This window comes from Lepidochelys kempii, chromosome 4 (assembly GCF_965140265.1).
Source record: "Lepidochelys kempii isolate rLepKem1 chromosome 4, rLepKem1.hap2, whole genome shotgun sequence".
NCBI classification, from domain to species: domain Eukaryota; kingdom Metazoa; phylum Chordata; order Testudines; family Cheloniidae; genus Lepidochelys; species Lepidochelys kempii.
In genome coordinates this window covers 79,209,265-79,236,397 of record NC_133259.1, presented here as the reverse complement: position 1 = coordinate 79,236,397, position 27,133 = coordinate 79,209,265, and the positions used below count along the sequence as shown (strand labels likewise).

Below are 27,133 nucleotides of genomic sequence, written 5' to 3'. Positions count from 1 at the left end.
AGCCAAGTTTGGTTCTGCTGTTATACCATGGACACAGAAAAATATGTATTTTCAATAACTTTCTTCTTGCTTATGATATGGCACGCATGTGCCATAATGATTAATTATTTTCCATATCCTGGCTATTAGTAGAGAAATGAGGCTCAATCCATTTATATATCAGACTGATAGAATCAACTCATTTAGCCACAAAAAGACTTTAATCATTGAAAGGCAACTGGAGTTATTGAATGTTCAGCTCTTTTGAGATTTAAGTCAGGCCACCTATTTAGAAGCTGAATGCTAGATTCCATATACAAACTTTCCATACACAGATGGGCCCAACCTATACAATTCAGATCTGGATTTGAGCAACCTCAAGTGGAAGTTTGTTCAGATCCAAGCTTTTGGTTCAGCCATTTCTCAATCAAATGTTAATCAGGGAGAGTCCTGCTTAGCTTTTAAAACCAGGTAAGATCTGGGGTATTCAAGACCAACATGACCCCATTCTCGAGGCCCCATGGACCAAACCTCTTCATTAGTAACTTTCTGTTTTAACTATAATGTAGTCATTTCCAGGATACACTTACTCTATTAAATACTTAATCTATTATATCATTTGAATTGTTGTATCATTACCTTTCAAATGTTGTAGACTGTATAAGTGCTGTATAAGTCTAGAAAGATTATCATTGCAAAAAAATGGGTGTGGAACAGTGTTCAACTTGAATATAAGTTTCCAAATCTTAAGAGTGTGTATAAACTTGCTCTTGTATATAAAACTAAAGGAACCTCAGGTTCAAACCACCCCTTAGTCTTGCATAAGTATATCATGAAAATTACCTTTTAGGCAGAATCTGAAGTCTCATACTTCAGAGTGCATTTTGAAAGTTAAGGAAAACAAACTTCTCCCATTACACAATTGCAATTTTCAAGCTATATAAAACTTTGTTGTATCTAAACCAAATTCCTTTAAACTTGTCAAATGTACAAGTCTTCAGTGAGGATTGAAAATCCAGTCATGCAAACCATTAATAGTACTTACTCACCTAAACAGGCCCCTTTGAAATCAATGGGATTACTTGCATGTGTAAACATTATTTGCTTGAGTAAAGTGTTGTAGGACAGGGTTAAATTTTCAAAAGTTCTTAAGTGATATAGGAGCCTAAGTTTCACTGAAAGTCAATCTTAAGTCCACATTCAAAATTTTAAACTTAACCTGCTTTGAGTGGAACATATGCAAATAAAGTATCTGAAAAATGTCTTGCCTGGTGTGAAAGGTGTCCTTCACATTCAGATAAGACAAGCAGCTGAGCACCATCTTTGTGGCTTTCAGGTATCCTGAGCACTGCTGCCACACAGCTGAGGAATCAATCCAATAATTCAGTGCAGGGTTCTTCTTACTCATGCGGTTTATGAGGTGACTGGAAACCTGACATTAAATGGTTTCCCTGTTTGTGTGATTTTTGGGTGGATGGAGGGATGGATAGATGGATGGACGGACAGATGTGAGGCAATTCACCTGCTAGACTTTATTTGTTAAGAATTCCTTAATCATCAGCATTCAGCTTATTGAGTGATGAGAAAGAACTGAAAATGGTCATTGAAATCCTCATTGTAGGGATAGCGTATCAGGCTGGGAGCAGGCATGTTTGCTGCTTCTTGGTTGGTTTCTGTGAGGCAAGGGGCATAAGAGGGTTTGGAGAGAGTCTAGTCTTGGACTTGGTGGATTTTGAACATTATTAAAGTTTGATGAAGTAATGACTGAGCCGTGAAAGATCTAGTCCCTCAAGCTGTTCTTTTGGAAAGCTGAAGCCCACTGGAAAGATCTCCATTGCTCATTCCCTCAGACACACAAGGCTGCTAGCTGGTGCCTTCAGTTAAAAAAAAAAAAAGGGCAAGAATATGAGAGAGTCAGTTTCACAGCTCACCAGGGGAGAGAGCTGGTGATTTCAATTAACAGAGCAAGCTGGTGGTACTGTAATATCTACAGTAAACACCACCTGCAGCCATGTGAGGAGCCAAAACACTGCAGATGCAGTTGGACCACCTCTAATTTCCTATTTCCATTTCAAGAAGTTCCTCTCCGAGTCCCTTTTTAACTTCAGCCGGAGGGACTGAGTTCCATTTCTTTAAACCTGCATCCATGTAGCTGCTACGTATCTGCATACACACAGCAAGGGAAGATTGATGGAGAGTGGGAGTGATAGAAAATAAAATTAGTCTTAAGTATTAATATGACAGTTACTTACAGAAAAGGGGGATAGGGAAGGAAGGGGAAAGCAAGGAGAGAAGAGGGGATTAAGATTTATAAAATATCTTCCCCTTATTCCTCATTTTCTCTCTCATTTCTTTTTTCTATCCCCGTCATCCATTTTCACTACTTTAAGAAACAATGGATTGTTTTACTGTACTGTTGTGCTAGATGTAAAGCTTGAAATATAGTTATTTTAGATGTGTAAATTTGTGCCCTCAATCTCAGGGTAAAAGACACTGCCATTAGTCATTTCCATTATTATTACACATGGCCAGGAGAGCTTCTGGTTCTTGGCGCTGTAAAAGGCAGATAAATAGATCCATTCCTAATTGTAAAATGCCTCCTTTCCACACACTAAATACATTTTAAACCAGCTAACCTATGGCTGAAATGAACTACATGTGGGAAAACGGCCCGTGGCAAGGTCATCCTCCCACATAAAGACAAGAATGCCAAGTGTTACACACCAGGTTGTCAGTCAGTTGGTTAATATTTGAAGCTGCAGTTAGAAAAGCCTGAAATTAAAATCCCCCAAATGTGCATTTTAGCTGTGAGGCAGTCATTAGAAGTTAATGTATTGGGTCCACACCTGCTCTCACTAAAGTCAATAGCAAAACCTGAACTGATGTCAGTGAAAGCAGGATAGGGCCTTTTATGAGTGCCGGCATGGTGTAGGGATAAGTCTTGGGTCTGGAAACAGGAACTCCTGAGTCTAATCTTGTAGTGAAATCCTGGATCCATTGAAGGGAGTTTTGTCACTGACTTCAGTGGGAACAAGATTTCACATCTGGAGTGTCCACTGACTTGCTTTGGGCCCAGTCCAACTCCTGTTGATGTCAAAGGAAAGATTGTTTCAGGAAGATTTCCCATTTCTTTGAATCAAGCCCCTTGAGAAAGTCACTTTAGCCAACATTTTCAAAACTACATGCCCAACGTTAAGCTCCCGTGTCCATATTTAGAAGCCAAATTTTACATATACACATTTGAAAAGTTAGGCCAAAATCTGTGTCTCATTTTCCTGTAAAATGGTGTCATGAAGATAAGGTCATGTTTGTGCAGTACTTTGAAAATGTAAAGTATTTCTTGGTTATACCATATACTCTGCTGTTTTCAGCATTCTTTATGGAAAAAATGATAGCTTACAAGAGCTCAGGTCTTGTAAGGTTCTGGCCACTCCCGCTCGGATCCTGCAAACCTCTTATGTATGTGCTTAACTTTAGGCATGTGATTTGTCCCATAAAAATCACATGCTTGAAGTTAAGCATTTATCCTGCAGGATTGAGCCTTTACTAAGAAATTTCATACCTCAGTCTAAATAAGTCCATTCATCTCATACGATGAAGAATAAGTAATACTTAGATTCTATACGGCTTTTATATTGAACTAAATGATGATTTGGGAATAGGTGAGGAGAGAAAACACACCTCAGATAAAAGTATTTGAAGGCTGTAAACATCAAAAAAGAAGAGAACTATTCAGAGAGAGGTTCAAAAGGTACATCTGTAGTAGAAGTAATCAGATGAATTTAAGAAAAATTAATTTAAACTGAATAGTGGGGAAATATTGTTAACAATGAGATCTGTTAAACTGTGGATTGTCTCCAGAGGGATGAAATAAAGGCACCTTCACTTCAAATATTTTAAATTAGAGTAGACAAAGAATGAGAAAATGTTTTGTACTGAATAAGTAACAGAGATAGGCTGGATTGCCTAAGGGTATGTCTACACTATGAAATTAGGTTGAATTTATAGAAGTCTTTTTTTAGAAATCATTTTTAGATAGTCGATTCTGTCTGTCCCCACACAAAATGCTCTAAGTGCATTAAGTGCACTAACTCAGCGGAGTGCTTCCACAGTACCGAGGCAAGCGTTGACTTCCGGAGTGTTGCACTGTGGATAGCTATCCCACAGTTCCCACAGTCTCTGCTGCCCACTGGAATTCTGAGTAGAGATCCCAATGCCTGATGGGGCAAAAAACATTGTCGGGGGTGGTTCTGGGTACATGTCATCAGGCCCTTCCTCCTTCCCTCCCTCTTTGAAAGCAACGGCAGACAATCATTTCGCACCTTTTTTCCTGAGTTACCTGTGCAGACGCCATACCACAGCAAGCATGGAGCCCACTCAGCTCACTGTCACCTTATGTCTCCTGGGTGCTGGCAGATCTACTGTGGGGGCTGCTGTGATGCAAGTAGCCAACGCAATCAAAGATCTGCTGATATCAAGGGTAGTGACCCTGGGAAATGTGCAGGTCATAGTGGATGGCTTTGCTGCAATGGGATTCCCTAACTGTGGTGGGGCGATAGATGGAGGAGAGGAAAGTGATCAGGAACAGTCAGCATGGATTCACCAAGGGCAAGTCATGCCTGACTAATCTAATTGCCTTCTATGATGAGATAACTGGCTCTGTGGATGAGGGGAAAGTGGTGGACGTGTTGTTCCTTGACTTTAGCAAAGCTTTTGACACAGTCTCCCACAGTATTCTTGCCAGCAAGTTAAAGTAGTATGGGCTGGATGAATGGACAATAAGGTGGATAGAAAGTTGGCTAGATTGTCGGGCTCAATGGGTAGTGATCAATGGCTCCATGTCTAGTTGGCAGCCGGTATCAAGTAGAGTGCCCCAACGGTCAGTCCTGGGGCTGGTTTTGTTCAATATCTTCATAAATGATCTGGAGGATGGTGTGGATTGCACTCTCAGCAAGTTTGGAGATGACACTAAACTGGGAGGAGAGGTAGATACGCTGGAGGGAAGGGATAGGATACAGAGGGCCCTAGACAAATTAGAGGATTAGGCCAAAAGAAATCTGATGAGGTTCAACAAGTGCAGAGTCCTGCACTTAGGATGGAAGAATCCCGTGCACCGCTACAGACTAGGGACAGAATGGCTCGGCAGCAGTTCTGAAGAAAAGGACCTAGGGGTTACAGTGAACAAGAAGCTGGATATGAGTCAACAGTGTGCCCTTGTTGCCAAGAAGGTCAATGGCATTTTGGGATGTATATCTAGGGACATTGCCAGCAGATCGAGGGACGTGATCGTTCCTCTCTATTCAACATTGAGTGAGGCCTCATCTGGAGTAGTGTGTCCAGTTTTGGGCCCCACACTGCAAGAAGGATGTGGAAAAATTGGAAAGAGTCCAGCAGAGGGCAATAAAAATGATTAGGGGACTGAAACACATGACTTATGAGGAGAGGCTGAGGGAACTGGGATTGTTTAGTCTGCGAAAGAGGAGAATGAGGGGGGGATTTGATAGCTGCTTTCAACTACCTGAAAGGGGGTTCCAAAGAGGATGGATCTAGACTGTTCTCAGTGGTAGTTGATGACAGAACAAGGAGTAATGGTCTCAAGTTGCAATGGGGGATGTTTAGGTTGGATATTAGGAAAAACTTTTTCACTAGGAGGATGGTAAAGCACTGGAATGCGTTACCTAGGGAGGTGGTGGAATCTCCTTCCTTAGAAGTTTTTAAGGTCAAGCTTGACAAAGCCCTGGCTGGGGTGATTTAGTTGGGGATTGGTCCTGCTTTGAGCGGGGGGTTGGACTAGATGACCTCCTGAGGTCCCTTCCAACCCTGATATTCTATGGAACCCATACCCCTATCTTGGCACCGGAGCACCAAGCCAGCAAGTACATAAACCGCAAGGGGTACTTTTCAATAGTGCTGCAAGCACTGGTGGATCACAAGGGACGTTTCACCAACATCAATGTGGGATGGCCAGGAAAGGTACATGATGCTCGCATCTTCAGGAACTCTGGACTGTTTCAAAAGCTGCAGGAAGGGACTTTATTCCCAGACCAGAAAATAACCGTTGGGGATGTTGAAATGCCTATAGTTATCCTTGGGGACCCAGCCTACCCCTTAATGCCATGGCTCATGAAGCTGTACACAGGCAGCCTGGACAGAAGTCAAGAGCTGTTCAACTACAGGCTAAGCAAGTGCAGAATGGTGGTAGAATGTGCATTTGGACATTTAAAAGCACGCTGGCGCAGTTTACTGACTCGGTTAGACCTCAGTGAAACCAATATTTCCACTGGTTATTACTACTTGCTGTGAGCTCCACAATATCTGTGAGAGTAAGGGGGAGACATTTATGGTGGGGTGGGAGGTTGAGGCAAATTGCCTGGCTGCTGGTTACGCGCAGCCAGACACCAGGGCGGTTAGAAGAGCACAGGAGGGCGCGGTGCGCATCAGAGAAGCTTTGAAAACCAGTTTCATGACTGGCCAGGCTACGGTGTGAAAGTTCTGTTTGTTTCTACTTGATGAAACCCCCTGCCCCTTGGTTCACTTTACTTCCCTGTAAGCTAACCACCCTCCCATCCTCCCTTTGATCACCGCTTGCAGAGGCAATAAAGTCATTGTTGCTTCACATTCATGCATTCTTTATTAATTCATCACACAAATAGGGGGATAACTGCCAAGGTACCCCGGGAGGGGTGGTGGAGGAGAGAAGCACTGGGAAGGGTGGTGGAGGAGGGATGGACAAGGCCACTCAGCACTTTAAAAGTTTAAAAGTTTAAAACTTATTGAATGCCAGCCTTCTGTTGCTTGGGCAATCCTCTGGGGTGGAGTGGCTGGATGGCCGGAGGCCCCCGCACTGCGTTCTTGGGTGTCTGGGTGAGGAGGCTATGGAACTTGGGGAGGAGGGCGGTTGGTTACACAGGGGCTGTAGCAGCGGTCTGTGCTCCAGCTGCCTTTCCTGCAGCTCAGCCATATGCTGGTGCATATTAGTTTGATCCTCCAGCAGCCTCAGCACTGAATCCTGCCTCCTCTCATCATGCTGCTGCCACCTTTCAGCTTCAGCTCTCTCTTCAGCCCGCCACTTACTCTCATCAGCCTTCCACCTCTCCTCCTGGTCATTTTGTGCTTTCCTGCACTCTGACATTGTCTGCCTCCACGCATTCGTCTGTGCTCTGTCAGTGTGGGAGGACAGTATGAGCTCAGAGAACATTTCATCACGAGTGCGTTTTTTTCGCTTCTAATCTTCACTAGCCTCTGGGAAGGAGAAGATCCTGTGATCCTTGAAACACATGCAGCTGGTGGAGAAAAAAAGGGACAGTGGTATTTAAAAAGACACATTTTATAGAACAATGGGTACACTCTTTCACAGTAAACCTTGCTGTTAACATTACATACATAGCACATGTGCTTTCTGTCCAAAGTTGCATTTTGCCTCCCCGCACCACATGGCTAGTCCCTCCCCCCTCCCCGTGGCTAACAGCGGGGAACATTTCTGTTCAGCCACAGGCAAACAGCCCAGCAGGAATGGGCACCTCTGAATGTCCCCTTAAGAAAAGCACCCTATTTCAACCAGGTGACCATGAATGATATCACTCTCCTGAGGATAACACAGAGAGATAAAGAACGGATGTTGTTTCAAAGCCAGCAAACATACACTACAATGCTTTGTTGTACAATGATTCCCGAGTACGTGCTACTGGCCTGGTGTGGTAAAGTGTCCTACCATGGTGGATGGAATAATGCTGCCCTCCCCAGAAACCTTTTGCAAAGGCTTTGGGAGTACATCCAGGAGAGCCGCAAATGCCAGGGCAAAGTAATCCTTTCACATGCTTGCTTTTAAACCATGTATAGTATTTTAAAAGGTACACTCACCAGAGGTCCCTTCTCCACCTGGCGGGTCCAGAAGGCAGCCTTGGGTGGGTTCGGGGGGTACTGGCTCCAGGTCCAGGGTGAGAAACAGTTCCTGGCTGTCAGGAAAACTGGTTTCTCTGCTTGCTTGCTGTGAGCTATCATCTTCCTCATCCCCAAAACCTGCTTCTGTGTTGCCTCCATCTCCATTGAAGGAGTCAAACAACACGGCTGGGGTAGTGGTGGCTGAACCCCCTAAAATGGCATGCAGCTCATCATAGAAGCGGCAAGTTTGGGGCTCTGACCCAGAGCAGCTGTTTACCTCTCTGGTTTTCTGGTAGGCTTAAGTTTCATGCGGCACTGCTTCGGATCCCTGTTATGGCCTCTGTCCTTCATGCCCTGGGAGATTTTGACAAAGGTTTTGGCATTTCAAAAACTGGAACGGAGTTCTGATAGCATGGATTCCTCTCCCCATACAGCGATCAGATCCCATACCTCCCGTTCGGTCCATGCTGGAGCTCTTTTGCGATTCTGGGACTCCATCATGGTCACCTCGGCTGATGAGCTCTGCACTCACCTGCAGCTTGCCAGGCTGGCCAAACAGGAAATTGAAATTCAAAAGTTCGCGGGCCTTTTCCTGTCTACCTGGCCAGTGCATCTGAGTTGAGAGTGCTGTCCAGAGCAGTCACAATGGAACACTCTGGGATAGCTCCTGGAGGCCAATACCATCTAATTGCATCCACAATACCCCAAATTCAACCCAGCAAGGCCGATTTCAGCGCTAATCCCCTTGGCAGGGGTGGAGTAAGGAAATTGATTTCAAGAGCCCTTTAAGTAAAAAAAAAAAAAAGGGCTTTGCCGTGTGGACGGGTGCAGGGTTAAATCGATTTAACGCTGCTAAATTTGACCTCGACTCCTAGTGTTGACCAGGGCTAACACAGCGGTTCTCAACCTTTTCCATGTCAGGACCTCATTTTCTGCACTGGGATCTCCCTCCCATCCAGCTAAGACAGTCTTTTCCATTTAACAATTTTGGAAGGACTAGGTGGTCACAACCCCAACCCCTGTTCGCAACTCACAGGTTGAGAATCCCTGACCTAACACATTCTTCCAATCTCTAACTTCCATGATTTCCCCCACACCACCCCCTTTATTTTGACTGGTGTGCCCAACAAAAGATGTGAATTTCAGATTATCTTGGGATCTGTCTCCAAAACTGGCTGAAGTCCATGAGTAAAAAGGAAAACTAATTAAAATAAATACAGTATTCTACATTAATGGGTCAAAACATTGTATTAGCATTAATGTAAACTGCAGTGTTTTGGACCATTACTGTAGAATACTATTTTAATAAAGGAAGCCAGGTCTAAGAAACACACACAAAATCTTGTTGCAGTGATCCTAATGCAGATGATGGTATATACTGTTGATAACATATCCTTGATATATACGAGGCAAGTGAAGGTTTAATTCAATGTTCACATGAATAAGAATGAGTAGTATTGGCCCCTGAAAAAGTAAAACAAGGTACATGTTGGAACCTGTCTTTTTTGCTATGTTGCAACCCCAGAAATGGCAGTGCAGAAATGGCAGCAGTGTATTATGAACGCATTGATGTGGAAGGCCACCATTTTGGTCCTTCATCTGTTCAGAGGAAGAACGCTTTGAAGGCACTGGACAAAGTATTGAACAACATGACCAAACTAATCAAGGTCAGTGATGTGACAAAAGATTGAGTGCTTTGGTATTCTTCATTTTTCTTTCTACCCTGATCCTTGTTACCATTAAAGCTCCTTTGCAACAATTCACTGGTTAATATGCATGTGGCATTTCAAAGGCTCCAAGCTATTAGTACCTCTCCCTTTGTAAAGTTTCCTTCCTGCACTGGACAACTGCTTGGTAGTGAAAGGTTCCTTGTTATACCTGGTGTTTATAGTTATGATCTGCCTACTTTCTTGAACATAGTACTTAGCTGAATGAGTCAGTTCAATGTTATAATGAATTACCCCTTCCACCTTAAAATAACTCCACTGTTGCAACAAATGTTGCTAAAGAGAGATTTCTGAAACAGTATTTAAGGGAGACCATAAAACAATGTTGTTTGAGGAGGTTAAAAAATGGCTCTGCAAGACACTATGGAGGATGTTATGCATATTCATACTCAGGGGTTAAATTCTGCCGGAGTTGTCCAGAGCGGAGTTCCGGTAAATATTTTTAAATTCACAGGGCTGATGCCCCAAACCCCAGTGCTTCCAAGGGGGACTCTGGGAATTACTCTTTGAGAATTTAAGTCCTGTTCATACCCATACAATGGCAGTTAAGGTTGCATTTCTGCAATAACAGAGCTTATTGATTTTGCTGGGAACTTAAGGCATGATACTGCTGCCCTTCATTTAATTTCAGTAGTCACCCTGTATTGGTCTCCGGTGGTTTGCTGGCAATATCACTAGCCCCAGGAAGCTGTAAACCAGCAGGGACATTGCTCTTTTCAGAAACAGAGTTGTCAACTGGAATTTACACTAGGGAGATGAGTAAAGACTACTCATTTTTATAAGGGCTGTAGAATCAGACAATTACCTTTTATGACAGATTTATGGTGTCTCTGTATCTTGCAACTTTGCTTTAAAAATTATCCAGCTGATTTTATAACAGGGAATGAGCACATCAGGCTGCTGTGTAAAAGCCAGTTCTGTGAATTTCTCTGCTACCAGGAAGCATGAAGTGCTATTGGTAACTGTCCACAATGGTAAATACACCTTGAGGTATTAATTTCCTCAGCAATGAGTAATATGAGGAAGGAAGTGAAAAATATCTCAAACTATAAGAGCACCAGTTTTATATTTGAGGGAAATGACTGACCCACACAGATGGAAATGGGAAAGTTTTTCTCAGTCTATTTGAAAAAGAGATTAGGTCAGATCCTGGTCTCAGTGAATTCCCATTCACTTAGATGAGATTGGGATTTGGTGCATAGCCGTTTGTATGAAATGTTCATTAACAACAAATGCATAGGACTGAAATACTACCTATAACTAGAGACAGTGCCAGGAAGTTTGATGGCACTTATCCAGAGGAGGATTAGGACCGAGATAGGGTTTGATGGTCAGGTTTAAATTTGAATCAATAGTAAGATTTGGATTCAAATGAGATAGTGCCAAATTCTTGTGACCAGCATTTGAAAAATCTCAGGCCAAAATAATGGAAAATCTCATGAGATCTGTCTGAACAGACCAAGACCAAACTTTTTGTTGTTGTTATTTACTGTAAAGTATCCCAGGCAAAACCCATCCCCACTGTAATTCCACTGATTGCAGCAGAACTTAGGCAAGAATGAATTCAGCCGCCTAGCACAGAACTTTGACTCAGGAACACACTGTATTCTTTTCAAACTGTAATTGCTGTCTTCACTAATTTGACAGGACAAGGGCCTTCAGAATGACCTGAATGTCATTTTTTTCTCGGATCATGGGATGACTGACATTTCCTGGTTGGACAAAGTGATTGAGTTGAAGAACTATATCAATATGACTGATATTATCCAAGTAAAGGACCGAGGCCCTGTTGTGAGCCTGTGGCCAACTAAGGAGAAGCAGACTGAGGCAAGCAAAAGAATCACCTTGTTATTTCTTCTGTTTTATACCAATCATTTCTCAGCTTCAGTCTGAATCCCAGGAGTCCAATTCTGCCCTCAGATATGCATGTACAGGTCCTACTGAAGTCAACAGGAGTTGCATATCAGAAGGCAGAATTTGGTCCTGTGATTCCAGTTTCACCTAATGATGGATGATAAAGTGCAAAACATTTTTGAGTAAAAGTCAAATCATGCAAATCAAAAACTATAATTTTTCTCTGCATTATATTCTTTATGCAAATACACACACACACACACCCCCGTCCCATATTAGCAACATCTATTTGCTTTAGGCAGAGAGGTAGACTTGTTTTCTACTTTTTTTAATACTATAAAACACTATGCCAACATTTTCTAACCTGGTGCCTGACACTAGACTTAATTAGGCTAACATTAATCCATAAATAAATGTTCAAGGGGACCTAAGCACCCCCAGCTTCCACTGAGATCAAGAGGAGCACAGCATGTCTCAAAATCAAGTCAGTTCTACATCCATTTTTAGGCACCTATATAGAACCCTAACTTTCAGCATCCAGGCTGGGATTTTCAAAGAAGTTTAAGGGAGTTAAGTGCCCTAATTCCACTGAATTTCAATAGCATTTGGGCATCTAACTTAATTAGGCTCATTTGAAAATTCTGGTTTTTTTGTTTTTTTTACACAACAATGGCAATCTCTTTACAACAATTTTGAAGCATTAGCATTTTTGATTCAATAAATGATAAAAGCCAAAAACTGCTGGTTTTGAGACTGTTGGAAATAAAATTATGGAAACCGAGTGAAGTTCTATACTAATTTTCTTAAAGTGCAATATGGTTAACAAATAAGAATGCCCCATTGACAGTTAACCAAAAAACACACTCTTGAAAATCTATTACTGTTTTCCATAGAATCAGAGAAAGTAGACATATTAAGTGATCTACAGTCCAGGTACCTGCCAGTGCAAAATTGTTTCCTACAGTTCATTTTCTGTTGGTTGCAGTTTCATAACTCACTTGTACATTGTAGATTAAATGATTATAGGAGAGGGTTCAAAGTCTGTAGATTTCTGCACAAAAACAGCCACTTTAGGAAACAGAGCTGGTATTGTACTGACTTGATGGTCTGACCATTTGAAGCCAGTGCCAGGGTTTAAAGTGGTCTCAAAGGAATGCCAGAGCTTTCATATAGGGCTCGCACAGTTATTAAAATACTCATAATGCCCTCTTTCTGGAGGCTGACCTGCCTCAGTCTCATATCAGAGGCCTCTATATTTTTTGGCTGGATCTGGAAACCACCAGCCACCTGTAATGCTTGCTGCTCACATTGACAGAGCTCATGCCCCCATTCAACAAAGCACCTGCTTAACTTCCATTAAATGGCTCTATATCCCTGGATAGTGATGGAATGCAGGGTGTTGCAGCATGGGGACGTTTTTCTGATGGATTTTTCTTCAGGACTCCAGAGCACAGAGTAATCAGTAGTACCCATTTCACTTCCCTAATGGGAGTTTTTGGGGCTTTTTTTAAGGAAATGAAATTTATCATCTTTCCCTAGGAATGCTACTGCCCAGAGTGGGCTGTCCTCCCTAACCTTCCCATTATCTAAGGGCTTGGATACACTTGCAAGTTAGAGCTCATTAAATCAGCCCTGGGCACCTAACTCTTGAGGTGTCCACACTGGCAAGGGACTTAGAGTGCCTGGACTCTGAAGCTGGAGCGCTCCTGGTAATCCACCTCCATGAGAAGCATAAAGCTTGCTGCTCTCTGGCTGAAACGCACGGATGTCAGTGTGGACGACGTGTTGCATTACTGCGCTGTGATTGGTCTATGGAAACATCCCATAATCCCCTGACGTCAAGTGGCCACTCTGGTCATTGTTTTGAACTCAGCTGCAGGCATGCGGATATCCTCTGTCAAAGCTCCGTTTCTGACAGCCGGCTGCTTATCTGCTCTGTGGAATGCTGTGAGTGTGTGAGAGGGACAGGCAGTGGGGAGGGGGGTCTGCTGCTGCCTGAACTTACAAGACAGCATGCTGACACACACTCTGTCCCCAAAACACACTCTCTCTCCCCCACATACACACAACACACTCCCTGTCACACTCCCCCCTCATTTGAAAAGCAGCTGCAGCCACTTGCACACTGGGATAGCTACCACAATGCACTGCTCTCTGTGGTGTTGCACGAGCTGCTAATGTGCCCACACCACTGCGCTTGCAGCTGACAGTGTGAACATGCAGCAGCGTTTTCCCTGCTGCAGTCTCCAAAGGCCGGTTTAACTCCCGGCTCTCTACATCTGCAAGTGTGGCCAAGTCCTCAAGAGTGCATTTGAGTCTGCAGCTGATCATTTAGGGCTAGTCTATACTGAAAAGTTACATCAGAATAGCCACGTCTCTCAGGGGGTGTGGAAATCCCCCATGCCCCCCACCCCTCGAGACTTAGTTAAGCTGACCTAACCCCCAGTGTAGACAGTGTTAGGTAAATGGAAGTAGTCTTCAATCAACCTAGCTACCACCTGTAGGATTATCTAGAGTGATGGGCCAACTCCTCCTGTCGCTGTAGTGAGCATCCACACTGAAGCCCGACAGAGGTGCAGCTGCAGTACTGTAGCTCTGCCACTGTAGCATTTTAAGTGTAGACAGCCCTAGGAGGCAGTTACTGTAACAGCACCAGCAGTAACCATCTCAAAGCTATCAGTGTGGACAGACTCCAGGAAGTTCAGCCTTTTTCCTGCAAGCCAGACTCTCCCACTCTTAACTCATATGAAGTATTCCCAGCACGATACTTTTGAGTAGTCCAATTCAATTTTAAAACAACAGGACTATTCATGAATTAAGGCTCAACTCAACATAAGAGTGGCAGGATTTGACCCAGTGAGTCCAGTTATTAGACTCTGGTGCATTGTTTCTTGATGGTGGCTGTAATTGTGGAGCGTTTCCATGTGAGGTGTATATTTGGCCGGGGAAGAAGTTAAAAAAAGCAAATCCATCCTGCACGCATCTGAAACTATCACTTAAATATTCAGGCCATTGGCCTCACTTCACCTAAAGGCTGGGAACATTACCACACAATTAATGCATCTATCCTTCCATGTAGGTTATAACAATGAAAACTGTTGGGGAAGAGAGATTTATACCCTTAAGTTAAAAAATGACCCCTCTCAACAATATGTTCTCTAAGTATTTCTGCTGAATAATTTGGGTTACATTTTTATGCAGAAATTCTAGACAATAGGATAATATTAATAAGCTAATTGAACTTACATAGTGCTGAGCATCTTCAAAGCTCCAATAAAACATTGATGAATTAATATCACAGCATCGTTATGAGACCGATTAGTGCTATTACCTCAAACAGGGGCCCAGGGCAACTGCCCCTCAAATCCTCTCCCTCCCCACCCCAGGCCCAGGTTGCTCTGCCTACTAGAGCACACTTGTTTTCACTGTTTAATTCAGTGTCTCCATAATTGTTCCCAGTGCTGTAGCTCAGTGTGCATCTGTGCACATGTGTGTATACACACAAATTGTGTTTGCGTGTGTGGCAAATTTTCCAAGGGTGCCTCCTAAAATACACCTACCAAATTTGCATAAACACCCATTTGCACCTGCAGAGTCTCATATTTGCATGCATTAATGAATATTTGTGCACACAACTGGACACTTACAAAGATAAGCTATCTGGTTTAAAAATGCAGAAGTTTCTCCTCACCAACAGATGCAGATGCAATTTTTACAGGCAGATGGTTTTATAATGTTTGTTTCTTTTACAGGTGCATAATAAACTGAAAGCTGTGCAACACATGAATGTTTATAGCACAGAGGAAATTCCAGACAGATTCTATTACAAAAAAGGGAAATTTGTGTCTCCTTTAACTCTTGTGGCTGAGGAAGGATGGTTCATAGCAGAGGTAAACCATATGAACAAATTATTGATTTACCAGTCTGGTTAAAAAATATAATATATAAAATGAATAAGAAAAAAGATGGAAAATTATAAGATTAATGGTGAGTTATACTATTGACTCAGAGTTTAGCTGGGATAAATACTACCGCCTCACATTTAAATACTAGAAATGTACATTTAAATGAAACTAATGGTGTGACAACTACATTGAATCTAAGTTAAGATTAGTCCTTTGTCCTGTTGTGGAATAATAAGAGTTGAAACTTATTCCCTTTTGCATATAATTATTTTTCCTCTTCATCCAGTTTACCTTTTCCTTTCAGCCTTCCTCTGGTTAGGTTCAGGGATTACTTTCTTTTGCAACCTAAGATTATCCTAATGTATGACAATATTTCCTCCACCACAGTACCCTCAACTTGGTTCCCCGGGTACTTTTCTGACATCATATTGTCCCTTAAAAATACTATCTGCTCTCTTGACTTCCCCTCATTTCCAATTATTTACTACCATCTCCCCACCACTAAGCTCTACATTACTACAATTTTCAATAATTCCTTTGCTTCTGGTAATTTCCCCACCCTCTATTTAATTCAAAGGGGGTGGGTTTTTTGGATATAGAAAAAAAAAACTTATTCATAAGGAACCCATGCCCAAAGGTGATATAAAATACAGCATTTACTCAAAAGAGTAACTGTTTTAGGTGTATGTAAGTGAATGATTACAAGTGGTTGAAGATGAGCATTTTGTTATCTGCCATAAGCACAACTATGTTAACGAAGCATGTGTGTGTATATGCATGGATTATGCATGCATGCATGCATAATCAAGAGCACTGATTTCTATGCATAGGACTCAGTTAAACCACCACTGAAATGCAATCACTTCTGGGATGGAATACAACTGCTATTTCAGAGTGCCTTCCACAAAGGTGTTAAATGCCCATGGGAGGCACTCATCTTGCAGTGCATACAGACGCAACCACAGTCTGAAGACAGGAAATGAAGAATACCTTATCCAATTGAAACTGCAAGGATGAATTTTAGTAGGCAAACTGTTAATTAAATATTACAGAACTCAGTTAGTATACAGCGTTTAACATCGAATCATTTTTTTTAAAAATAGTGGAATTTGTTATATTTTCATACAAGTTCTTCATTATTATAAAACATTACTCCTAGTATTTAGTATTTATATTTCATTCAAGTCTTTCAAAGTGCATTGCATATAGGGTTGGTCAGGAAATAGTTTTCCCATCCCATGATAATTTTCAAGATTTTGAAAAGTTTTCCCATCTCAAATTGGGACCAAAAATATCAAAATCCTGAAAAAAAATTTGAAACTAAAAGAGTTTTGAACCAAAAATCCAAAACTTTTTGGTTTCAAAAATGTCAAAAGGTGACATTTCAACATTTTTCAAAAACTTCTTTTCCAACTTTTTTTTTAAGTTGGGAAATTCATCAAAACTCTTCCCACAAATAACTTTTTGGCGAAAAAATTCTCCTCAAAAAATTCTCGAGCAGCTTTAACAACAAATGTTATTTAAGCCTCACAGTGCTGAGGCTAGGTAACTATGGTTGTACACATTTTATAGAGGGACAAATGAAGACACCACAATGGTAAGTGATTTGTCCAAAGTCACTTAGTAGTGACATAAGTCAGTAACAGAGTTGGAAATAGAACCTAGGAGTACTGGCTCCCAGTCTTTCTAATAATTATACCACACTTGCCTCACAAATTAACATAGCTAAACAGAACAGCTCCTTTTATGCCTGTCATATCGTTATCTGACTGTCACATTTCCAACATAACACCTCTAGTTTGTGATGGGGAGTTTCAATGCCTCCTTTAAAAAAATCATTCTTGAATACGGATGGCGAGCTGCACATTTTCAGTTTAAAAATCTAAATGCCACTGTTGAGTTTCAAGAGTATATAAAAAAGTATCTGAAACCATTTTCTTTAATTGATTTTAGAAAAAAGGTTGTAACTAAAACCCTTTGTATAGTACCAGCTTAACATTCAGAACACTTATGTATACTGAAAAAAATTTAAATAATGGAAATTTGACAATCCCTTCATAACAGTCGAGCAAACATTGCTTACTACAAAATTATTCCTCCCTATTGTTTCTGATTTTCAAGAATGCCCTCTCATGCATTCACTCAATTCTTCCACAGCCCGGGTGTATTTTCATTACCAGAGACTCAGATTTGAAAAAGAAGCTGTGTCATATTTTTGAAGTAATAATTGAGATTTCAATTATTTTTCTGCCCAAACCACTGAAAAGAGTTTGCCAAGCTCTTTCCTATTGTGTTCACCTTTTACATTTTTTTTTAAATACTTTCCATTGTTAGTAGTATTCTCTGAGCACTACTGGCACTATTTTTGAGCAGAAAGGGGGAATGTCTCTGGAATTTTCTACCCTCTCCATACGTTCCAGATTTCACTTTTGCATTTCAGTATCCAAAGCTCAATACTCCCCCTCCCCACCTTTTTTTTTTTAGTTCTGTTGGTTTGGGTGTTGATATTATTTTGTTCCTCTTGAACCATTACTCATTCTTTACCTCAATTTAATTTTCCATATAAAAATATTTGTGCTTCAGTACCTCTATACTTAATGCTTTGCTTGCTGGCCTGTATATATGTTGTGTACCTCTACTGCTGTACTTTCTGCAGTTTAAACAAGCTGAATTTGTAGTTACAGGCAAACAGAAGTATGTAGGAGAACTTTAGAATGTCAAGAGGGTTAGGGAATTGCGTGGCCTTGTACATTAGTGGTTCACCATTCGAGATCAATGTTCAGTCTTGGTTTAAGTTAGACATGAGAAACAGGTTTGTCAAATCTCATCCTTCCTCCCATTTGTGCATATCAGAAAATCACCGCACATACTGGCACAGTTCTGAGCGACTGGTACTCTCTTCTCAGCAGAAGCCCAGGACTGGGTTGTGAGTTAGGAGTGTGGTGTCCTGGGAACACTATGTTGGGAAGCTGGCATAGCACGTGCCCATACTCTGCTTGCTTGAAGCCAGTGCTCTTAATGACCCTATGCAACTATTTGCCAATGTAAAAGAAAGTATCAGGTTTTCTGACCCAAATACCAGCAAATGAGATAAAAGTTGCTACGTTTCTGACTTCATTTCACAGCAGCAGTAAGGTACTATTCTCTTTGTACTCTTGGGCTGGTGATCGAAGGGCATTCTGTTTCGTGAGTGTGGCATTACTCGGGAAACAGCTGAGTCCATAACATCTGGCAGTGTTTTTAAAGGGATTAACTTCAGCCACGTCATCATGATATCTCCAAAGAAACTTTACAACTTAGATAAGACTTGGCATGACTTGAGTGGATGCCTACAAATGCGGTACAACTTGTTCTATGGTGAGCAGCCCATTAGTTCCCTAGAACTCCATAAAGCAGAATAGCGGTGTAGGCAGGCACTATAGTTGGAGACCATACAAAAAAGCAGACTGACTCCATTTGCTCTTCTGCTTGCTCTGAGTGCTGTCAGTGAAATCGATGGAGACAAGGCAACAGATTTAATTTGTCAACTAGAACTGTTCAATTATCCTGTACATCTGCTGACTGTTATATACAAAGAAATGCACGGATACCCAAGGGCTTCCTGCAGTTAGCAGTCTAAAGATCTACACTTTATAATAAAATTTTATATACAGTTTCTATCCATGGTCAATTGTTTGGGGGAGGGGGAGGGAAGAAGAGAGAATAAAATCAGATAATAAATATAAACAACATGGAAATGGATCTTAACTCAGTCTGTCTCATCACTGATCTGAGTTTACAGGAGCTATGGATACAAAGTGCACACACTCTCTCTCTAGTCTTTGGCCTGGCCACTCAATGCCACTGTCACTCATCAGTCAGGAGAATTTTAACATATTATTAGTTGATGAAATGAAATACTATTTAGAAGTCACTGAAGAGATTACAATTATTTCTCACTGATCACCCAGCTCTAGTCCTGATCCAATGCCCGGGTCTGGTGTTAGTAGGCACTGCTAAACATGCCATTTTTGGATGTAAAAGTGAGATCCTGATTCCTGACCACTTGTGTTCATTCAGGACTCATGGTCCTTTTACAAACAGTAGGTGTGTTAACTCCAGGGTTCTGGCAAAATTCCAACTCTGATAATTACATTATGGCCTTCATAAATTCCCTCTGCAGTTTCAGACACAACTATGTTGTCTTCTTTATTTCATGCCCTAAAATATTTGTGTGGTGTTCAACAGCTGCAACATTTCATTCCAGGGAGGATGCAATCCAGTGATGGAGGAAATAACCCTCCAATATTGTTTGTATGTCAGTTTGTTAAGACCTCTAGGAGCCTCCTAGATTACAAATACTACTATGAATTTTTCCTAAGTATTAGTTACTGTGGAGCTGGAGAGACTGATTCCAGAGAAATGTTTAAAAGTACTATTTCTGTGTAACATGGTTAAGTGAAAACAAACTGGAGATACGATGACTGTGTACAAGCGTCTGAAGAATGTCCCCAGCAAAAACTTCCTAAATCAGGTCTATGGAATAGTCTCCTAAAGGAAGCCTCATTGCTTCAATAATAAAACAAGCAAACAAGACAAAATATTTGAAAATTTGTTGTAGGGAAGAGTCCTGTGTTGATTGGATTGACTGGATGAAATGGACCAACTTATTTAATAGATCTTTTCCTTTTCTGGCTTTTATGACATTGGTAATGAGGGCAAAGGACAAAATTACATGTAAATTATTCCACTGAATTGAACAACAGAAATTGGTCAGAAAGTGGCATTGCTAGGAAGCAGCCATAGAAGAACTCAGTGTTATGGACTAGCTCTGTATCTATATTCACCCACCAGAAACATTCAGAGAAGAAGGGAATAGAAACTGGAAAGGTTATCTTCCCTGTTAGCTACCCTCAGGCTCAGGGCCTGAAGTTGTGGCATTGTATACAACTGAAGGTAATAAAAATATAAGAATATTCTTATGTGCCTTCGTTTTACATCTGTATTCTATTGTAATAAATCAAGTGCCATTTCAGTATACTTGCTATGTCCCCTATTGGTGACTATATCCTGCCCTTTCAGGGGCTGGACTTGATGATCTAATAAGTCTTTTCCCTCTCTGACTACTATGATCCTATGACTATGGCGGCAGAACAAAAACTCCATTATAAAATAAAGGTTACGATACATTATTAATTACCCAGTTCTTTCATTATTTAAAGGCTCCCTCTTATGGCATTTATATGTTAACCTGTGTTTTGTTTTTCTTCCCCAGAGTAAAGAGAAACTTCCATTTTGGGAGAATGGCACAGGGAAAAAGGAGGCCTGGCAAAATGGGTGGCATGGATATGACAATGAGCTCATGAACATGAGGGGATTCTTCCTCGCATATGGGCCAGGTAGGCCAAATGAATGATCAGATAATCACAAACTCCCTGCCCCACCCCGCCTCTACAATAGCTTCAGAGAGAAGGCAGATCCACAGTGCTGCACTGTTTGGGGTTCAGCGGTGATGTAGAAGTTAATTCTGGACATGGAGCCTGTCCATCACAGCCTATATGAAAGTAGAGCAAGCTTGCTCTCCTTTTAGCCTCTAGATCTTATGTGAAACTGGGGAAGAAACAATGATTACATTTGCTTTGCCGTTCAGACATCATGCACTTTGTATGGCTGCCTAATGTAGGTGTGCAGGAACCTACCACTATGATCGCCAAAGCCTTGGATCAGCATTGAGTACCCCTTCCTGTTAATGTACTCCAAGGCTCACACATGGGCACATCAATAGGTCCTGTATTGTTTGGGATCCTCAGTTGTTTAAATCCTTCAGTGTTCTTTGGCACATTGGCCTCTCATGATGTATTGCTATGTACACTTCCATGACATGCACACTATCATGGACTTCCCAACCAACCTGTAATTATCTGGGATGAAATGGAGTCTCAGACCCTGATCTCTGTGTGATGTATATTATGCTATTTCTATACTACTACAAATATACAGGGTGCACAGGACTTCATCTGCAGATCTGAACACACTCTGGAGGTGTGTACCATTATCCCCATTTTACAGATGGGGAAACTAAGCACAGAGACATCAAGTGATTTGCCCAGGGCTACACAGGAAATCTCCTAATTCTCAAAACAGTTTCCAATCCATTGAACATTGCTGTTCTCAGCTAGGCTTGAGCTCTTTTAACTCTATATGAAATATAGGTATCCTTTTTTAGTCTTGGCAAAGGGCTCATGAAGGCAGAGTAGCCCCTTTGATAGCATCCATGTGGTTATTACTTATATCGTACAACTGCTGCATCATTACATAGAGAATTTCTGTGTCCCAGTTTGTCAGACCCTTTAAATATTGAATAGTGCATGCTCTTCACAGATGAGGGGGGAAAAAATAGAATCAAAATCTTTCACACAGTCATTGCAAAGCAAAACTGTCTGCTGAAAAGGCAGCAGAGCAATGTTTAAATGCACAAACACTTAAACATTTAAATAGCTCCTGTGTTTAATAGTTCCATTCTCTTTTCTTATTTGCCCCATTAATTTTAACAGATAATTTTGTATCCTACTCACAAGACTTTCTATTAGTGTCTGGAAAGACATAAGGTCCCCATCCCACCTGATTCCTTGTTTATTGGATGCTCCTGCAATTCAAAGCCTCAAGCAAAAGAAATTATCCAACGTTAAATCCTCCTTGCCATTCAGATACCAAAACATATCTTTGCATTTCTTTGTTTCAGATTTCAAATCTAACTTCAGGGCGCCTCCAATCAGATCGGTCGATGTTTACAACATCATGTGCAATATTGCAGGAATAAAGCCACTATCGAACAATGGATCCTGGTCCAGAGTGGAGTGTATGCTAAAAAATAATGCCAGTTTGGCACAGTTATTCCAGTGGAGCAGCTGTGTGCTGGCATTAATTCTACTTTTATTGTTTGCTTAACAGATCTCGTTACTCTGGCCCCAAAACAATATTGATCACTGTGACCAGTAACTTGATTTTTGTTTGTTTGGGTAGAATTCTTTATCTGAATAATGGCTTCAGTAACAGAATACTGTCTGGGTAAATTGCACCTATTCATCCAAATTCATCCCTCGAGTTACACAGGGGATAAATCACTGTGGTTATAACAAATGCAAAGCCAAATATTGCTTTCATTTACACTGTTGTAAATCTATACAGCAGTGTCAATGAGAGCAGAATGTGGCTCATTGTGAGAGTGAGTGAGTTAGTTACTCCAGGAGATAGAGAATGAATTCCCCCTCATACTACCATATCTAACTAAGGAGATGCTTTCACCTCTGCTTAGTTAGGGGCTCAAGACTGGATATAGTCCTTTGTAATTTTACCGGATTGTTTTGTTCTGGATTATTTCTTTCTCTCTGCTACAGCCCTGCCCTCTCCTCACAAAGCAGTTACATGCATGGTGTGCACTGCCCCATTGCTGTAAACAGGAAAAAACAGCCTCTCTCCACTAAGCTACAATAAACACAACCCTAAGAAAAAGTAGGCATGGGAGCATTCAAGAACCATAGCATCCTTCTTTCCCCATACTTTGTCTTTCCTTCTCCCTTAAGAGCATCAGCCCCCTCAGTACTCCATTAGCTCATAGAACCATAGAAACCTAGGGTTAGAAGGGACCACAAGGGTCATCTAAGTCTAATCCTCTGCCAAGAGGCAGGATTATTTGTTTCTCAACCATCGAATATAGAGGCCATTCCTGCACCCATTCAAGTCAGAAGAGTTTTACCATGGACTTGAATGAGTTTGAGAGCAAGCGGAGAGTGAGAGTTCCACAATGAGGCCAAACCTGAACTCAGGTCATCCATGTGGCAGTTTATTAGAACAGCCCATTGGTGATTTTTAAATTTAACGTCCCACCTGCCTATACAGAGGGCACCATTTATTTCACAATTCTAAGGCCACCAAATTTGCTACCCATATTTTTACCTCAGAATCTAAGATTCATTAGGAAAAAAAAAACAAAAACAGAACATTTTTAGCCTTTAAGCTTGAGAATAAAACCTTGAAAATGTGAATCAAGCGTCTACTGATACAGTAGCCCTGGGAGATATGAACCGTCTTGTTCTTCTTACTAGGACATTGACTCTGAAACCAAAAGATGACAGTTTAAATATGAACTATTTCACTGCTTATCATTTTAGGAGAAAAATCCAGCCAAATATGTTTTAGCCCCAAAAGGCCGCACTGTGGCAAGAGCCCCAACTGTCCCAGCTGCCAAAACTTCCAGCCTTCCCACAAGTTCCGTGATGCCAGCACGCACTGTCAATGCAAAAACTTCCATGGATGTTGACAACTGAAAGCAGAGGGATGACAGAAAATAAGTGGCAGTTTCCACGATATGCATCTGAAGAAGTGAGCTGTAGCTCACGAAAGCTTATGCTCTAATAAATTGGTTAGTCTCTAAGGTGCCACAAGTCCTCCTTTTCTTTTTGCGAATACAGACTAACACGGCTGTTACTCTGAAACCAGAAAATAAACTGCATTTCATATCAGAATAAACAACACAGGGACTATTCTGGTAATTGCAATCTTCATTTTCTGCTTAATTCATTAAAAACCTCCCAGTTACATCTAAATGAACTGGCCACCACATTTCCAGTCTGCCGCAGAATACAGGGCCTTTCTAATTGAGGCCCAGCTTATGGAGGTCTTGTCTATAAATCTTCAAGGAGAAAACTCATTTCCATATGCCAAAATTCTACCAGGTTTCTGTCTATCATAGAAATGTAAGGCTGGAAGGGACCTCAAGAGGTCAGCTAGGCCATCCCTCCCATGCTGAGGCACTCAAAATCTGAAATGATTTTAATGGCAATTAGCTCTGATGACGTGTCACTGTCAGAAGTCTAGAATCTTATTCTGCACCCAGCAGTGGGGTATCTGAATACTTGTATGACTAACAGGAAGGCCTGGCCCTTCTAACTCCATGGAATGGCATTTGTACTACTCAATCACATGCACTCAACAAAGAAGGCGAAAGAGAAAGATAGAAACACAATAAATTCAAAGTGCACAAGTGAAGAAATGAGGTGTAACCATGCTGCAGAGGGCCTTAGCCATAACTCAAAATATGCCAGTGACAAGTATAATAAAACAGTTTGGAACACAACTGGCCTCTTCTCTGTGCCTTTCCGGATGAAGTAGCGAAACATAACACCATATGGTCTCGGTGGTCCAATACATCAGCTGAACTCTTGAGAGTTTTCAGCATCTATTGCTTTTCTACCAGCAGCATCAGTGAAGAGCATGGTTTTAAGTGATTCCAGTTCAAGCAATGGAGCGTGCAATACACGTGGCTCTTTTCCCTTCAGAAGGTGATTTCTGCAGCAGGGAGACATGTTTATACTGGTGGACTTTCAAAAGACTTTTTATCCTTTAACCAGTGCTATAGTAGTGAGAGGAGGAGCTCACAGGAGATATCCAGGTTTGACATTCAAAGCCATTTCTCACAGAACGATGACAGGATGAGGACAAAAAATTATACTGAATGAATATTTCATCACAGGGACCTCAAACCCAGTCCTAAATTGTATTGGTAAAGTTAGATAGGGATAGACTCTTGCGGTTTCATATCTACACTGGAGCTGAAAGGCGTAATTTCCAGTTTGGAAATGCTCGATACAGCATGCCAAAAATAGTCGTGGCTACATGGACAGTGGGATGGGCTAGCTGAGTGCATACTTAGGGTCTCAGATAGGATTGAATTCAGAACAGATAGCCCATCCTCCTGCCCCTGTAGTTGCAGTATGCGGCTAGTTTTAGCACTCTAGGTTGATCAGAGCCAGCAGGGTGTGACAACCCCAGATGGAAATTACACCTTCAGCTAGAGTGCAGAATACCCTGGATGGTAATCCATCTCGGAGGTTAAAGTCCCAAGATTAAGGTAAACCAGAACAAAAACAGGGAGGCAGAGATAGCAAATCCCAACTAAGAACCTGATTATGCCAATTTTACATTGAAACTATATCTCTAGATTGAGGTTCTCGTCAACATAAAATGGTAGAATCTGGCCCTCAACCAATAGCTATTTTATTTATTTCAGAAGATTAATTTTGCTTAGTTGTTAAAACATTTTGCTGCTATACTGCTTGATGTTAAATATGGGGGATCTACATGCATTTTAAAATGTTAGTAATAAGAGATTTACACATCTTTACATAATTTTATTTTTTAAATGTTTTCACTGTAAAAAAAAAAACCCACCATATCTAGAAAAGAGACATTTAGGGTTTGGTCCTGCAAGGACCCCAAGAACCCTTAACTCCTCGCAATGCTGATGGGAGTACAGGGCACTCAGCTTTACCTCAAAGGAGAGGCTCAGCACATTCTCAGTATGAACTCCTGTGGAAAGATTAGGGTCCTTCCTAGATAAAATAAACCTCTAAAAATTAATGAGCATACAAACCCAGAGTAAAGCACATTTTGGGTTGGTTTGGTACAGTTAATTTAAGGATAAATGATTACAGCATGAAAAAAATCAAATTAAACTTGACAAAAGACTTCTGTAATAGCGGTAAAGATTTATGTAATGTCTTTTTAAAGGTCAAGTGAACCATCAAATCAATTGGGGGAAAAAAAAAGAAAATCAGCCTTTGTTATCAGGCTGTTGAGTATAAAAGGCAATTTAGGGCTTTCTAAGCATTTGCAGTGGCTGTGAAACAAGCATCTATTGTTCAAAGTTCCCTGTTGCTCTTTAATGGACCAGGCTCAATGAATTCATTTGAGCACATTTTTTTAAAAGTGAGAGAATTATCAGTATAAAAGATAACCAAATGACTAAATTACACAGTTTTGTTTGAAAACCAACAGGATATATAAAACACACACTAATCCCTTGACATTCTGGAGTCTTAAATCCTATAATAAAAAGGTTTCAATATTCTCTTACAGAGAAAAAAAGAGCTCAAAGGCAGCACAGGGCCAGATACGGATTTCAATTACACTAGTGTAAATCAGGAATAACTGTTCAATTGAGTTATTCCACATTTAGATCAGTAAATGAGATCAACATTGCCCCACTACTGCATGTGAGGAACAGTTAGAAAAGTAAGTGTCCATATTCAGAAATTCTGAGTGTTTGCAAATATTGCAAAGTACATTTTCAAAATGTATGAGAATCTCATGGGGTTTAATGAAAACATCCTATGATAAAGCACTTCAAAATGTGTTCAATCTGTGAAAGGAAAATTCTGTAATAGATTAATATCAAGTTGGTCATCTCCAAGAGAACTGAGAATCGGGTATGTTTTAGAAGTGCATCTTGCTTTTTTGGTATTTTTGTACCACTATATTGATTCATGCTCTGGTTCAAAAATCAGAGCATTTTGCCTGTAGCATCCTTATCTGTGTAACAAATAACTGAGGTGAATGTATTTTTAAAACCATGGTTCTAAGTGATGCTTTCCAACAATGATTGATTGTGAATGGGTGAATAATTATAAGAACACTGCATGATTTCTGTTAAAAATGGTATACATTTTTGTAAATAATGTAAGATTTAAAAAAAAATCCTAGAACACCTTGTCTTTCCTGGTTGATTGTTATATCAAAGTGTAGTCACGTTGGTCCACTTCTCACTTACAAAAATAGAGATACTGCAGTGTAAACAGTGTTTGAAGCTTATACTGACTAATCATCAGTGGGATGAATGATAACATTGTTTAAAAATGGTAAAGTCCTCAAAATATGCATGTAAATTAGATATTAAATAAATTGCACAAGATAATGTGGCTTGCATGTTGGATAATTTTTCCAGGGGTATTATAATAAAGTTAACCTTTT

The 27,133-nt window shown here is 40.9% G+C and overlaps 1 protein-coding gene across 1 annotated transcript in view; it reads left to right on the top strand.

Moving 5' to 3' along the window:
• ENPP6 (ectonucleotide pyrophosphatase/phosphodiesterase 6) overlaps nucleotides 1-25,555 on the top strand; it is a 56,968-nt gene extending 31,413 nt beyond the window's left edge. The window contains exons 4-8 of the mRNA XM_073341760.1: nucleotides 9,386-9,527; nucleotides 11,235-11,414; nucleotides 15,194-15,331; nucleotides 20,601-20,724; nucleotides 22,068-25,555. Coding sequence (XP_073197861.1) covers nucleotides 9,386-9,527; nucleotides 11,235-11,414; nucleotides 15,194-15,331; nucleotides 20,601-20,724; nucleotides 22,068-22,273 — 790 coding nt within the window. The 3' untranslated portion in view covers nucleotides 22,274-25,555. The remainder of the gene's footprint in view (nucleotides 1-9,385; nucleotides 9,528-11,234; nucleotides 11,415-15,193; nucleotides 15,332-20,600; nucleotides 20,725-22,067) is intronic.
• The last annotated feature ends 1,578 nt before the right edge of the window (nucleotides 25,556-27,133 follow it).